Genomic DNA, 15,548 nt, shown 5'->3' on the forward strand with positions numbered 1-15,548 from the left:
CCCCGCTCCACGCCCCCACCCCCAACCCCCACGGGCTTTTCGCAATAAAAAATAGTATACGCGCTTCGGCGTCGAGCACTTCTCCGCCTTAGCACGTAATATACTATTGGACCGTGTGATGAGTGCAATTTTTCGTCAGAAGGCCCGTAAACCGCGATCAAACCGAGCGAAGCGAGGTTAGAATCGCGGTTTACCGGGTCTTCTCACGAAAATAACTATTTGATGTATTCAGACCGTGCGCCATGGTCGTCCCAGACTTCGAATTGATCTGCGAAATAATGCTGGTGGCTGAGGGATTCCAGGAGGCACGCTTATTGGCTCGAAAATTCATCACGCTTTACACCCNGATATCCTTAAACGTAGTTTACGCTTACGTCTTTCTGTGTGCATTATAATTAGAATTGCGAAGGGATAATCATTTGAATTTTCGAATTTTAAGAGCATCCTCTTCATGATACCCAGTAACTACCCGTTATAAATCCAGAAGTAAAAAGATTGTTTTCGTCAGAAGGCCCGGTAAACCGCGATTCTAACCTCGGTTCGCTCGGTTAGATCGCGGTTTACGGTTTCGCTTCTGACGAAAAATTGCATTCATCCCGCGGTCCAAAAGTATTTTCTGACGAATGTGGCTTTGTAGGCCGAGCCGAAGGCGAGTTAATGTAAATAATTATGTGGAAAAAAAAAAAAAAAATTCTAAGAGAATTAGAATTTAGAGAGAAAAAATTTCTGCTTCACCCAGCCGGGAATCGAACCCGGGTCTCCCAGATACGCGCCGGGCACTCTTACCGAGTAAGCTACCGGGAACCACAGAAATTCACTCTCAAATTCACATTCATCAGAAAATACTTTGTGGACCTTGTGATGAAATAGTTATTTTCATCACAAGGTCCAGAAAGTATTTTCTGACGAATGTGGCTTTGTAGGCGGAGCCGAAGGCGAGGCCTATAATCACATTCGTCAGAAAATACTTTTTCATTGCTCAAGCCCAAAAAGGGCTCTTTTACCGACGGTAGTTAAGCATGAGAAGTAGGTCTTTTTACCGTTGAGCAGTATAAAAGTGAGAAATGCACTACTTAGGAGTGAAAAAGTGAGAAATGCACTCCTTAGGACTGAAAAACGTGTGGCGCCACCCAGCGTTAATGTACCAAAATATAAAACTACATATAAAAACTGATAAATTCAGCCAGTGAATCCCCTTCATTATCTTCAAAATTGTTAAATTTTAAATTTGAAAATNGATGTATTCAGACCGTGCGCCATGGTCGTCCCAGACTTCGAATTGATCTGCGAAATAATGCTGGTGGCTGAGGGATTCCAGGAGGCACGCTTATTGGCTCGAAAATTCATCACGCTTTACACCCTGTGTCGTGAACTACTGTCGAAGCAAGACCATTACGACTGGGGACTGAGGGCAATCAAGTCTGTTCTCGTTGTTGCTGGAAAATTGAAACGTGGCGATCGCCATCGTCCCGAGGATCAAGTTCTAATGAGAGCTCTCAGGGATTTTAATACTCCAAAAATTGTTACTGACGATACGCCTGTCTTCATGGGACTCATTGGGGATCTGTTCCCAGCGCTCGATGTACCGCGCAAGAGGGATCTTGATTTTGAAAAAATGATTCGGGGAGCCGCTGTCGATTTGAAGATGCAGCCGGAGGATGGCTTTGTTTTAAAAGTAAAAGCATTTCGTCAAGAATATTTTCAGAGTTTTACTGCCATCTTTTTATGTTAAGAGGAGATCGCACAAAAATTTCAATTGTTCGCTAATGTATGGATGGAATTGAATCTTTTTCTCGCAAATGTAGGTATTGTTGAGCCCTATCTATCTCCATTAATTAAAATTTAATTCACCGTTTATTTTTTTTAATTTTCGAATTTTTTCGAAAATTGGTTGTTCCACGATAACTGAAAAAAATGTTCTGAAGTGATTGAATGATGGCTTAAAAAATTTGTTTGGATGTCCTTTTCACCGAGTCCGAAGATGGAGGCGATAGCAATAATCGTCATTTTGATTTATTTGAAAATGTGATGTTTCAAATTCATTCAAGTATGTATAAATAAAATTTATGTATAAATAAAATTTCTATCTCTTGGGGAGAGATAGAACCGTAAAAAAGACAATCGGTTGTATAGAAGAAAGGGATAAGAATAATGATGATGATAACATTCAACTAAGTTGATAATCTGATAAAATTAGGTAAAAAGAAATCTTATTCAATCTAATTAAATGAAATAAGCAATGAATTGTACGTAACAGAAGAAAATTATGTGCAAAATAACCATTCGGAAGAATATTCCCCATTTGTTATCCCAAATTACTGTACGATATGCGATACAAGAACAATTTCTCACTTGTCTTACATTAAAACTGAAGCAGTAAACTCAGCAGAGCGATAAATAAAAGCCCTTACGATTCCGAAATTTCAGTGCGATCTCCCCTTTACATAAGGATATTAACTGAAACATATTAATTCGTATTTCGTATAATTCGTATTTTTGTTCATGATAATATCTTGATTTTCTATAACTTTTCCAAATCAAAATAAAAGAAAAGGCATTTAATATTTGTTATTTAATCTCCTCACTCCACCCTTTTAATCCTTCAATAATTTAGGTTGTCCAATTGGAAGAGCTTTTCAACGTGAGGCATTCTGTCTTCATAGTAGGTTTCGCTGGAACCGGTAAAACTCAAGTCTGGAAAACCCTCTTCCGGACGTATATGAATCAGAAACGAAAGCCCTACTACAATGACCTCAATCCAAAAGCCGTCACCAATGACGAGCTCTTTGGAATCATCAACCCCGCGACTAGAGAATGGAAGGATGGGTAAATTCATATGATTATTCAGTAAGAATAGTCCACGAGGAACGGAAACCGTGACAACGATTTAATTAAATTTCATTAATTTTCTCAGTTCTCAATTCTATTATTCTAAGGGAGAAATATAATTAGTGCTACAATTGTATTTTATTGTGACACAGGATGTCATCTATTAATTCTTGATTCTAAAAAAGGCACTAGATTAGATCAAGATTTCCATTTTTTGTCGAGATATTGAAAAGAAACCTTTAATATAATTATTTTTTATAAGTCTTTCCGGACGTGCCGGATCCGCTGTTTCCCATTTCACTTAAAATAGCATAAACATAACTGAAAGTGGAAGATGAAAATCTAAAATAAATTCTAAACGGAAGTTGATGCGAATAAAAACATTCTGGTTGTGATCAAGCTCAATTATCAGTCTAGTATTATTAATAATATTAATTATAATTGATTCAGAAGTAGCAAAATAACACCGCGTCTTACGAGATTGGACAGAAAATTAAAATGTAGAAAAAATCTTAGAAAAGATTTATTTATTTAGAAATCAAAATTTTTTTTTAGACAACAATAAATGAAAATGTTATGTCTGATACGATTATTATCGTCAGTGTCAAGCTGTTGTGCCGCGAATGTACGCCAGAGTCAAACGAGCAACTATTGTGTGAGAAAATAATTTTAGAGAGCATTTGATGAATTAATTCTTTACACTCATCAACGTTAAAATTCACGTAGGAAATTATCAATGATGAAGTGCTTTTCATCCGACATTTTAAATTTATTTTTCCGCACTACAATCAACGACTTGGGAAACCTTTAATAGATTTATTTTCTACAAATCATTTTCGGACGGGGCTGATCAACTATTTCCCTTTTCACTTAAAGTAGTATAAACGTAGCTTAAATTTTTAAAATCTGAAATGAATTCTCAACGGAAGTTGAGTCTAGTATTATTGATAATCAATAGATCGGAAATATTATAGCAAAATAACTTGGCGTCTGATGAGATTAGAGAGAAAATGAAAATGTAGAAAAAATCTAATAAAATTAGGGAATAGTCAATAACAATTTTATGCCAATGGAATTTTAAATTTATTTTACCTCAAGGACTAAATACACTCAACGACTTGGGAAACCTTTAATAGATTTATTTTCTGCAAATCATTCTCGGATGTGGCTGATCAATTATTTCCCTTTTCACTTAAAGTAGTATAAACGTAGCTTAAATTTTGAAAATCTGAAATGAATTCTCAACGGAAGTTGAATCTAGTATTATTGATAATCAATAAATCGGAAATATTATAGCGAAATAACTTAGCGTCTGATGAGATTAGAGAGAAAATGAAAATGTAGAAAAAATCTAATAAAATTAGGGAATAGTCAATAACAATTTTATGCCAATGGAATTTTAAATTTATTTTACCTCAAGGACTAAATACACTCAACGACTTGGGAAACCTTTAATAGATTTATTTTCTGCAAATCATTTTCGGATATGGCTGATCAACCATCTCCATTTTCACTTAAAGTAGTATAAACATAACACGAATTTTGAAGATGACAATCTCAAATAAATTCTTATCGGAAGTTGATGTGAATAAAAACATTCTGGTTGTGTTCGTGCTCAATTACCAGTCTACTATTATTAATAATAATTAATCCAAAAGCGGCAAAATAACACTGCATCTCATGAGAAAATGCGTTTTTCGAGATTAGAGAGAAGATTAAAATGCAGAAAAAATCTAAAAAAATTAGAAAAAAATAAATCTAAAAAATGATGAGTGTTTCGATGTAAATGTTTAATTATTCCATCGAAAAACCTAGATTATTCTCGGTGCTAATGAGAGACCAAGCGAATATGACTGGCGACGGACCAAAGTGGATAGTCTTTGATGGAGATATTGATCCAATGTGGATAGAGTCCCTCAATACAGTGATGGACGACAATAAAGTTTTGACTCTAGCCAGCAACGAGAGAATAGCCCTGACTAAACACATGAGACTACTCTTTGAAATTTCGAACCTGAGAACAGCCACTCCCGCAACAGTTTCCAGGGCCGGAATCCTCTACATTAATCCCCAGGACTTGGGATGGAATCCGTAAGATGTTGCACATTCCATGTGGACAGAAAAATAATTTGACATCTCATTTTGAAGTGTCTAGGAGCCCTATCGATGAAAATATTCGCAAAAAATATCATAAAGTATTTAGATTTTCAAATTTTTATTCCGAAACTCCGGGTCGTGTGCCGCGTAGAAGGCGCATTTTCAGTAAAACATTGCAAATTTAAGCTTGAATATATAATTACGGGTAACACTGAACACACGGAAAGAAAAATTTAATAAAAATCACCAGAAAAGTAACGTAAAAATTACGTTTCGAAACGTAATCCGCACGCGAAGTAAAATTCAATAAAAAGTGCGAGTCGGAACTGAAATTGTACGAATCGCCACGTAAATTCAACGATTTGTTCCGTAAAAATTAATCACCCGTCTGATGGCTCACCGCTGTGGGGACAACAAGTCGCTCCGTAATTTTTCCCCAACGATTGAGAAATTTTACGGAACGGAACGTAGAAATAACTCACCAGCTTCATAAAAATTGTTGAACGTTCAAGAATTTTTTATTTTCGAGGCACAATAAGTCGGCAAGTTCCTGTAAGATTTTAATTCTTCGGAAAAAATTACGTGACAATTTCGTACTTTGTTCGGTGATGAACCTGATAATTCACAAATTATCAGGTTCATCACCGAACAAAGTACGAAATTGTCACGTAATTTTTTCCGAAGAATTAAAATCTTACAGGAACTTGCCGACTTATTGTGCCACAGAACGTTTCAGATTTCTTCTCTTCCATCCCTATAAAAATTGCCGGAAAACGACTGCCCATTGCGGACTACGTGAATTGATCCGTAATTTTTCCTGAATATTGCTCTCCGTGTATGAAAAATCCCACGGGAATTCGTCACAATGGATTATTTCAGAGTTTTCCTATTTTTAGCCTTCAAATTTATCATCATGTCGATTTACAGCTCGACCAACAGAGTATTAAATAGTGAATATCCTTCATTTGATCATGCATCAGGTACGTAACAAGCTGGATTGACACTCGCGACGGAAGCGAGAGAGCGAACCTCCTGATCCTCTTCGACAAGTACATCCCCTCGCTCTTAGAAGCCTCAAAAATTAAATTCAAGAAGATCACACCGATCCCGGAGATATGCTCCATAGAAATGCTCTGCAATCTACTGGATTGTTTTCTAACCCCCGAAAATCTACCCCCAGAGTGCCCTAAAGAGTGGTACGAACTGTACTTCTCCTTTTCCTGCATTTGGGCATTTGGCTCCCCAACATTCAAGGATCAATTAGTTGATTGGCGCAACGAATTCAGCAAATGGTGGCTCAATGAATTCAAAACCATCAAATTTCCGACTAATGGAACTGTGTTTGATTATTTCATCGACAATGAAACTAAAAAATTTTTACCCTGGAGCGAACGCATGGGACAATTTGAATTGGATATGGACATTCCCCTTCAGGCATGTGAATGAAAAAAAAATTTGTAATTATTATTCTCATTTCCAATCATCATTTCTGTATTTTTTTAAAACTGTTCATGTTAATCGTCAACTAGCATTTGTTTATTAATTATCGCTAAAAATTAATCATTAATCAGTAATTGTTACTGTTTATTAAGAATTTTGGGGAATAGTTTTGACATTATGCACGAAAAAATTTCATGGAAAAACTTGGCGAAGTCGATAGAAAATTCTCTGCGAGACAGACAAATCTTGGGTGAAGTAACACATCTGCCGATCGAGTAGAAATGGTGCTGGGAGGAAGTACCTTCACTACTTTCTGCCAGTACTTTTAGTACTTTTGGTTCACAAGTACCAAAGGTACTAGTGAAAAGTAATTTTGCGACTTCTCTCAAGTACTTTTAGGACTTAATTTCAGTATTTCCAATTGATTACTTTATTTTAAAAAGTAAATATTATTACCAGATAGAATGGGCTTTCTTACGCATTTTTGTAAATAGAAATGTTCAGCGAAAGATATTTTGTAGGAAAAAATCAATAGATTGCGATTTTTATGGATGCTTTCGAGAAATATTGGTATGCTTTCCAACCTAAAAAATTTCAATTTTGTTGAGATTTTTATGTTTTATGTTGTTATCAACATTCAAAAGGCTTCGAAAATTTATTTTCAATTTCTTGTCAATTTTATTACTCACAACGGGAATTATTTGGATTTTTGAATTTTTGACGAAATTCGGATTTAGAAGAGGTAGAAAAACATTTTTGCGTTCTTATACTCAACTTATATTGAGTTTATTTGGTACTTTTGAAAATAACCAGCCAGGTACTCAGTACAAGTAATTTTTTTACTTGTTCCAAGTAACAAAATCCTTGTGACAAGTACTGAGGTACTTCTCACCAGTACACAGGTACTTGACCCATAACACTTGCATCAAGTTGTTTTGTAACTTCGAGGAAGTACACAGATGTGCCGTTTCCCCCCGAAACCCTTTGGTACTGGCTACAAGTACTTTTGCTACTGATCAAAAGTAATTTTTTTTGGGTGAATTGCCTTGGAAACAAGCGTTTCCGGGAAAAAATGTCGGAAGGCATTTTTAATAATGCAGTGTTGAATGTTACTTTATTCTGCAGTCAACACTGGTCCCAACGGGGGAAACTACTCGTCTACGTTTCTTTATGGATGTATTAATGAAGAAAAGAGTGCCGGTTATGCTGGTGGGTAGCGCTGGTTCCGGAAAGAGCGTCATAGTAAATGAGAAACTTTCATCTCTCCCCGACAATTACAACATCGCAAATGTTCCCTTCAATTATTACACTACATCCGGTGAGAACATCAGAAAGAAAGCGCGGAATGAGTTGTTATAGTCTGAATAACCCGTCGAATTTATTCATCAATTCTTGTATGAAATAACAGAAATGCTGCAACGGATTCTTGAGAAGCATCTCGAGAAGAAAGCAGGTCGTAATTATGCACCACCGGGCACGAAACAGTTGGTGTACTTTGTGGACGATATGAATATGCCGGAAGTCGATACGTACGGTACAGTGCAACCCCATACGCTGATCCGCCAACACATGGACTACAATCATTGGTATTTTTTTTTCGTTTTTATTGGAGTAATAAAATTACTGCAATTGACGGTTTGAAAGTTTTAATTAAATTTTATCGGAAATAGAGGTGCAGGGGCACCTAAAATATTCTGAAATGCTTCATACGCTAATAGAATTTTTTTTTATTTAAATCGCAGCTGCATGTGAATCATGGGAATTTCAATTTGGTTTAATGTTAAATCGTTCGGGACATTTCATATTCATTTTGGAAATTGAATAAAATTGAGTTTTTTGGTGGTGAACAATATTTCATGTTTCAAGGATTGTTTTAATTTTCGCGATTATTAATAGAATAGAATACTTTATTTCCTTGAGGCTACTGTTACAGTTTTACATCTACGCAATTATTAATATTTTTTAACGGAGTGTGAATGAGACAATTCCAATTTTATTGATATTTCAGACATTAAATCGTTAATTAATTGTTTTATTCTATTCAAGAATATTAGTCTCAATTTTAATGTTGTATGTCACATTTAAATGAAATATATGAAAATAATACTCTCAATTTCAAAATGAATTTTTAGAATTCAATGTTTGTTGATATTCTGTTCACACGGTAGTTCAATTACTCTGTTGTTCATCTCAAATATAATTCCGTGCTTAGAATATTGTGATCTCGTGTTTTCAGCGCCAAATTAAAAATTAAAACTTCATTCATTTATTCACAGAAATTTTGTATTTGAATATTAATATCATTTGTTCAAAGTGAAACAATCGATCATCATTTTCACTATATTGCATTCAGTAATCTCATAATTCTAGCTATTAATTCTAATCAACTTTGTTCGAAGAAAACCCTAGTAAACGCAATATTAAGAAAGTAGAATTATTCTATGATCCTCTGACCCAAATGATTCGGACAATTATGATTCGTTTACTCATGTTTCATAGATTGGCATTAAATTCTCTTTTATTTCCACGCAAGACTCCCATTGTCCATGATTTTTCCTCCCGAAATTTAGTAATAGATCCCAAAAATTAGAGATGGAGAACTGTCACTTCTCAAAAACCTCTCGCATTTCTAACCCCACCTAATATCAATATCAATGCTCCCATTACAAATCTCCCCCAGGTACGACCGTGCGAAGCTCACCCTGAAGGATATTCACAACACTCAGTACGTATCCTGCATGAACCCAACCGCAGGAAGTTTTACGATTGATCCGCGCTTACAGCGGCACTTCGCAGTATTCGCCGTTAGGTAACATCCTAAATAATTCATAAATTTCCCCTCAACCCGTCATTCTTATTCCAAAAATATTTGCCATCAGTTTCCCCGGTCGCGACGCCCTAGTAACAATTTACAGTCAAATGCTGCAGCAGCACTTTACAAATCCTCTCCAAAAAATCAATACAAGCCTGCAAAAACTCGTGGAGCCACTCATAAATGCTGCCCTATTTCTCCACGACAAAGTGACGACCAACTTTCTACCAACAGCCATCAAGTTCCATTACACATTCAATCTCCGTGATTTGTCGAATTTGTTCCAAGTAATGTTGTTGTTTGGGTGGAAGCGGTGGTGAATGCCAACCGCTCGATATAGCCACGGTTATACAAATATATAGAAGCAACCCACTCTAACACTATATTGCAGGGTTACCTGTTTGCAAACGGCGAAACAATTCCCAATTTGAGTGCTGGAATACGCTTGTATGTACACGAAGCCACCAGAGTTTACTGCGACAAGTTGGTTAATTTCGAGGACAAAAGGGCCTTTGAAGCACTCCTCCAGGATGCAATACGGAAGAATATATCGGTTGACATTCTACATCAATTTGAAATTCGTCTGGGTCGTATTTGACCACTAGTTAATGGATAATAAGCATTTGCATTTCCGTTGCAGGAACTGGAGGAGACGCCGGTGTTTGCCAAACCCATCATTTATTGCCACTTTTCCGAGGGAATGGGCGATCCCAAATATATGCCAATCAGAGAATGGCAGCAGTTGATTAAATTATTGGAGGAAGCTGTGCTGAATTATAACGAGTTGGTGAGCAAATTTTGCGATTATGAGCGCAAGATAATGCACACTGAGAGAAAAATATAATTCTTCTGGCTATATTCCATTAACATCGAATTATAGTCAAAAAATCCTCAACAATTTTTCATGGGTTACGGTAACTATGGCCGGAGAAGTAATTACTACAATGGAATGTAGTCATTGCAACTATTTTATAGTTCTCCTCACGATAGATTTGTCGTGGTTACTTTTGAACTTTGGTTAGTTTAACTGCATTTTGATTTGCAAAAATTACGCTTGTGAAGTTACTATAATGTTACGTGCCGCATACAAAAAAAAAATCGTATCGTTCACCAAAATGCCTCAACTATTTTCTTATTGTAAATCGAACTTCAGATTTTTCTCTCAGTGCATGGGGCGGATGGTGCCTTGTAGGTACACGCACGAAATTTTTTTTTAGAAAAACCTATCGAATTCGTTAAAAAATTCTATTGAATTTCTATTCAACTTTCTATTAGTTTCTGGCTAATTCTATTGACATGTTCAATAGAAAACATTTAATAGAAGAAGTCAACAGAATTCGATTTTTCTATATAACTTAGTCTTTTCATATATTTTCTATAGAATTTGGTCGACTGAAATTTTCTAAGTTTTTTTCATTGTATTTTTCTTTTCTTCTCATCAAGAAAATCAAACGAGAAAACTTAGAAAATTTGAGCAGGGGAAATTCTGTAGAAAATATCTCAATAGAATAAGTTATATAGAAAAATTGAATTCTATTCACTTTTTCTACTGAATATATTCTATTAAACATTTCAATAGAATCGGCCAAAAACCAATAGAACAGTTCAATAGAAATTCAATAGAATTTTCTACGGAATTCGATAGGTTTTTCTATTAAATTTTTTCGTTCGTGTATTGTCTCATCATGCGGCGGATACTCTCGCGTCTTGTCTTGTGTGGACTGACGGGGGAAACGCGCTATTTTTTAAGAGGCTTCAGCATGAATTTCAAGCGCTGCATCTAAGTCGATGAACGAGTATTAATAGTATTTTGGCTGTTCCTCGAACATTTTTCATTGATTTTTCGCGGATAGAGGGTGCATACTCTGGCGTTGCTATAAAGATCGAAAATTTTTTCAGGAATTGATTAATTATTTAATAATAGGAGCATTGATTTTATTCGTGAATTATTTCTGTTGTTTAAAGAATGATTTTGATGAATTCAGTCTAATGAATTTTCTATTACCCAATAATCAGGTTGCGACGATGAATGTAGTCGTGCTCGAGAATGCAATGTAGTATGTACAGACAATATAATTTACGTGATCGTTTATTCGAACTTACATGAATAAATCAGTAGCGAAGTGGTAAAACGGTTCAAGTCGACTCATCTCTTAGTTGAGTTTAGGAAGGAAGAATATCTCTGAATCTAAAGGGGATAATGGAATTTTCGTAACATCCTTTTATCTAGGGCAAATTGAGTGCTACAAAAAAGGTCCTAATAAAAATTTAACCATCTCCCTTAGATTCCGAGACATTCACTGAAAACTGGATAATAGTCCAAATCGACTTGAACCGTTTCACCACTTCGCTACTGATATAATATGCTTTTATCGAGAATTTTTCACTGCATGGAGAGATTTTGCTTGCATTAATCATCTTTCTGCCATGTCCAGTATAAAATATTCGTGAATTGAGAATATTCCGAATTCAATTAGTGAATATACACTAATGCTGAGTTGGATGGATGAGAGCACGGAAAAAAATCTCAATTGGGGGATGAGTATTTCAATTCGAAAATGATTTTTTTGTATCAGGCCGGGTTGCAGCAAGCCCTCTTAAGTGTAATATAAGGGTCAAGCACTAATTGTCAGAATATGAGGGTCAAAAAGTGGAGGTTAACAAATGAGGGTCAGAATGTTAGGGTCGAAACATGAGAGTCAGAATATAAAAGTAAAAAAAGTGGGTGTCAGCCAATGAAGGTCTAAATATAAGTCATATATTATGCTTGATCACCGTTTTTAGCCCTTATATGACCCTCATTACCTGACACCCACTTTTTTATTCTGACCCTAATTTTTTGGTCCTAATAGTCTGACCCTCTTTTTTTAACCCTAACATTCTGACCCTGATTCCTTCATCTTTACATTCAGGCCCTCAGTTTTTGACTCTAATATTCCGACCCTCATTTTTTAACCTCCACTTTTTGACCCTTATATTCTCATACTTAGTGTCTGACCCTTATATTGCACTTGAGAGTTAAAGTATGAGTTGAGAGTATATTTTATACTCGAATGAAAACACCCATTCCCCATTCGAGTATAAAATATACTCAACTCAAGTTTTTTTTTTCCGTGAGTAATAGGAGTTCATTTAAGAATGACATAAATCTGATTATTAAATTATTTGTATCGTTTGAATAATCATTTTGATGAATTCAATCTAATGAATTATCAGTTAGCAATAATTGCTTGTAGCGATGAATCCAGTCATATTTGAGGACGCAAAGTGTCATGGATATATAATATAATATACGTGATGAATTATTTGAACTTACGTGAATAAATAATATGTTTCAATCGAGAATTTTTCACTGCACGGAGGAATTTTACTTGCATTAATTCTCATTTTCATCATAAAATCTTCGCGAATCGATGATAGCCGTACGAATTTATTTAAGAATGACATGAATTTGATTCGTAAATTATTCATGTCGTTTGGAGAGCGATCTTGATGAATTTAATCTAATGGATTTTCAATTACCAAATAATCAGGTTGCGACGATGAATCTAGTCATGTTTGAGGATGCAATGTGTCACGTCTGCCGAATAAATCGTATTCTCGAGTCACCAAGGGGTAACGCACTGTTAGTGGGTGTTGGAGGCAGTGGAAAGCAATCTCTGTCTCGTCTGGCCTCCTTTATTTCAAGCCTGGAGGTATAGTATAATACCGAGCAAATTGTCACACTAGACTTTGTCAAACACAATTTTCACCAACTCAAATATTGTCTCTTTATGTAGTACTGTCAGTTCATTTAATTCCGGAGAAAATCCACAGGGAAATGTTTTCAAAAGACTTTTTCATGAGTGTCCAAGTGGAAATAAGATTACGCGAGAGTAATTTGGCGAAAATCATCGATAAACAGTGTCATTTGAATTATATTCAGCAGAAAACTACTTTCATTCTACACTAGTTTAAACTTTCAACTGTATTCAACTACTTTTAATTCTCTGATTCGCAATACTATCCGTAGCACTAAGCGCGCGTTTGAATACACAAGTCCCAAATATAAAAATTTTTAAAAGGAATTTGCTGATAAATAGGATGAAACAGATTTAAGGGGGAAAAGAAGCAATTTAAATAAAAAAAATTCAAATAACACATTTCATTGCTGTCAATCTCCAAATCATGAACAGGATAATTCTCAATATTGGAAGACCATTTTCGTTCTACTTATTCATAATTTTTTTCTTTTTCTTTGCTGAAAAATTATCTGGATATATTTCACAATTTGAAGTTATCTTTCTTTGTTTCACGTATTTACCAGGATTTCCACATACACTTTTCAATAAACTTTCATTGTTTTCTCTTTTTTTAGGCACTGACTCTTTATCACTGATATTTTTCCTGTTGTTTATCTCTCATTATTTGTTGTCTATCTATCAAAACTTCTGTTACGTATTACGTGAGAATTTTTAGAGGGCCCCAATAGCTTTGCAATGCTTATCACGGTCCTGACCTGACAGGAGTGGGGGGGGGAGTCACGTGACCATTTCTCACGAATCGCGCGATACGGTTCTATGGCCGTCAGAGGAATAATGGTGATAGAAATTGTTGAAAAGGTCGCAAAAAATTCATTTTTGGCAAAATGACGATTTTTCCTGTAGAAAATTTATTTTCATTAATCATTCAGCAATTATAATTTTTTGATGATTGTATAAATCTTCTTGAAAAAGTATATTTTCGAATTTGAGAAAGCCTTAATTTTTAAAGGTGGAAAATAATTAAAATTTCAACGCACACTGGCCAAATTACTTGCATATCCTCAATCCAAAGCAAATTTCCAAATTTAAAAAATGCTGAAAAAATTACTATCCTTGAATAAACATTAAAATTGCGTCGCGAATATGATAAAAGTGTCTATGTTCACCCGAAAGTTTTCAAGATACAGCCGAAAAACTTTTTATTTCATCAATTTTAATTTTTGTAGTCTCTCCCAAACTATTTGAGCAAAATAGATTTTTTTTTTTATTTCCAGCTTAAATTCCCTTGCAATAAAATTTCTATCTATTTTTTCTATCTATTTTTTTTTTAATTGAGAATGCTTTCATTGCATTCAATAACATCATCTTCAATGAACAAATAGTTTCAGGTTCTTCCACTAATAGTATTCTCAATTCCAATGTTTAATTATCTTCTCAAATTCAAAATAGCACTTCATCCTCAATTTCAAAATAAAATTTTCACCTTCACAAAATGCTTTCGCCAAGGTTTTCCAAGTGCAACTGCGTAAAGGCTACTCCATAAACGATCTCCGCGCCGATCTGGCGGGTCTCTACCTAAAAGCCGGCTTGAAAAACATCGGCATAACATTCCTCATGACAGACTCCCAAGTAGCGCAAGAAAGATTCCTGGTAGTTGTGAATGATATGTTGGCCTCCGGCGAAATCGCTGAATTATTTGCCGACGACGAAGTGGACAATATAGTGAACTCCGTCCGAAATGAGGTTCACCCTCCACCCCTTCAAGTTCCTCGAATTCACCGGATCCACTACCCGATTAACTTGTTCATTATTAATAGGTCAAGCAGACGGGAATGATGGACACAAAAGAGAATTGCTGGAAATTCTTTATCGATCGTGTACGGAGGCAACTGAAGTGCGTGCTGTGCTTCTCACCAGTTGGCGCAACACTTCGGAAGAGAGCTAGGCAGTTTCCGGCCTTGGTCAATTGCACGTCCATCAACTGGTTCCAGGACTGGCCCCGAGATGCCCTGGAATCCGTTTCCGCGCGTTTCATTGCGGTGATTTTCGCTGATATAAAAATATTTGCATTCTGATATGAGGGGAACAAGTGGGCTGTTGTATTTTATAAAACTCGATGCAGTAATTTTTGCTATACTCTGAGATACAGAGATCCCCTACCCCTCGATCACTCGCACAACGAGCGCAGCCCCGCCCGTCAAAAACTCTGAAAAAATCAGAATCCCGAGTTCATTCCTTTTATTAAGCGCTGGCGTTGTCCGTTTTTTTCTCCGGAAATTTGTTGAGCTAAAAAAGAAAAAGAAACGTCAACCGGACAGGCATGCGGCGCCGCACCGCCCGGTGCGAAGTCCCTGTCGATCACTCGAGCGGCAGTGTTGCTACATTCAATGTCACACTTGGAATGCGCGCGTAGCGGTAAGCGCCAACGTGACAACAGCGCGCGGTTTAACTCAGCCGCACTGCGCTAACCGTGCGATGGGTGAAGGGCTAGTCATAATTACATAATTATAAGCGTTCTCTTGCATAGAGTTTTATCCAGTTCATTTACTTATTCAATCTTTGTTACGATTCCGAACAAATGATTGTTATACTGTAAAATTGATTCTTTATAAATTATTTACAAAGAA

General features: G+C 35.9%; 1 protein-coding gene across 1 annotated transcript in view; it reads left to right on the plus strand.

Moving 5' to 3' along the window:
• The window catches only part of LOC107046859 (dynein beta chain, ciliary-like), a 57,077-nt gene that overhangs the window by 28,251 nt on the left and 13,278 nt on the right, over positions 1-15,548 (plus strand). The window contains exons 28-40 of the mRNA XM_015269581.1: positions 1,249-1,675; positions 2,615-2,826; positions 4,645-4,920; positions 5,907-6,360; positions 7,492-7,684; positions 7,775-7,952; positions 9,047-9,175; positions 9,246-9,465; positions 9,570-9,731; positions 9,819-9,965; positions 12,712-12,873; positions 14,428-14,664; positions 14,739-14,960. Of these exons, the coding sequence (XP_015125067.1) occupies positions 1,249-1,675; positions 2,615-2,826; positions 4,645-4,920; positions 5,907-6,360; positions 7,492-7,684; positions 7,775-7,952; positions 9,047-9,175; positions 9,246-9,465; positions 9,570-9,731; positions 9,819-9,965; positions 12,712-12,873; positions 14,428-14,664; positions 14,739-14,960 (3,019 nt within the window). The remainder of the gene's footprint in view (positions 1-1,248; positions 1,676-2,614; positions 2,827-4,644; positions 4,921-5,906; positions 6,361-7,491; positions 7,685-7,774; positions 7,953-9,046; positions 9,176-9,245; positions 9,466-9,569; positions 9,732-9,818; positions 9,966-12,711; positions 12,874-14,427; positions 14,665-14,738; positions 14,961-15,548) is intronic.

This window comes from Diachasma alloeum, unplaced genomic scaffold (assembly GCF_001412515.2).
Source record: "Diachasma alloeum isolate Michigan unplaced genomic scaffold, Dall2.0 Dall_scaffold_02535, whole genome shotgun sequence".
Taxonomy (NCBI): Eukaryota; Metazoa; Arthropoda; class Insecta; order Hymenoptera; family Braconidae; genus Diachasma; species Diachasma alloeum.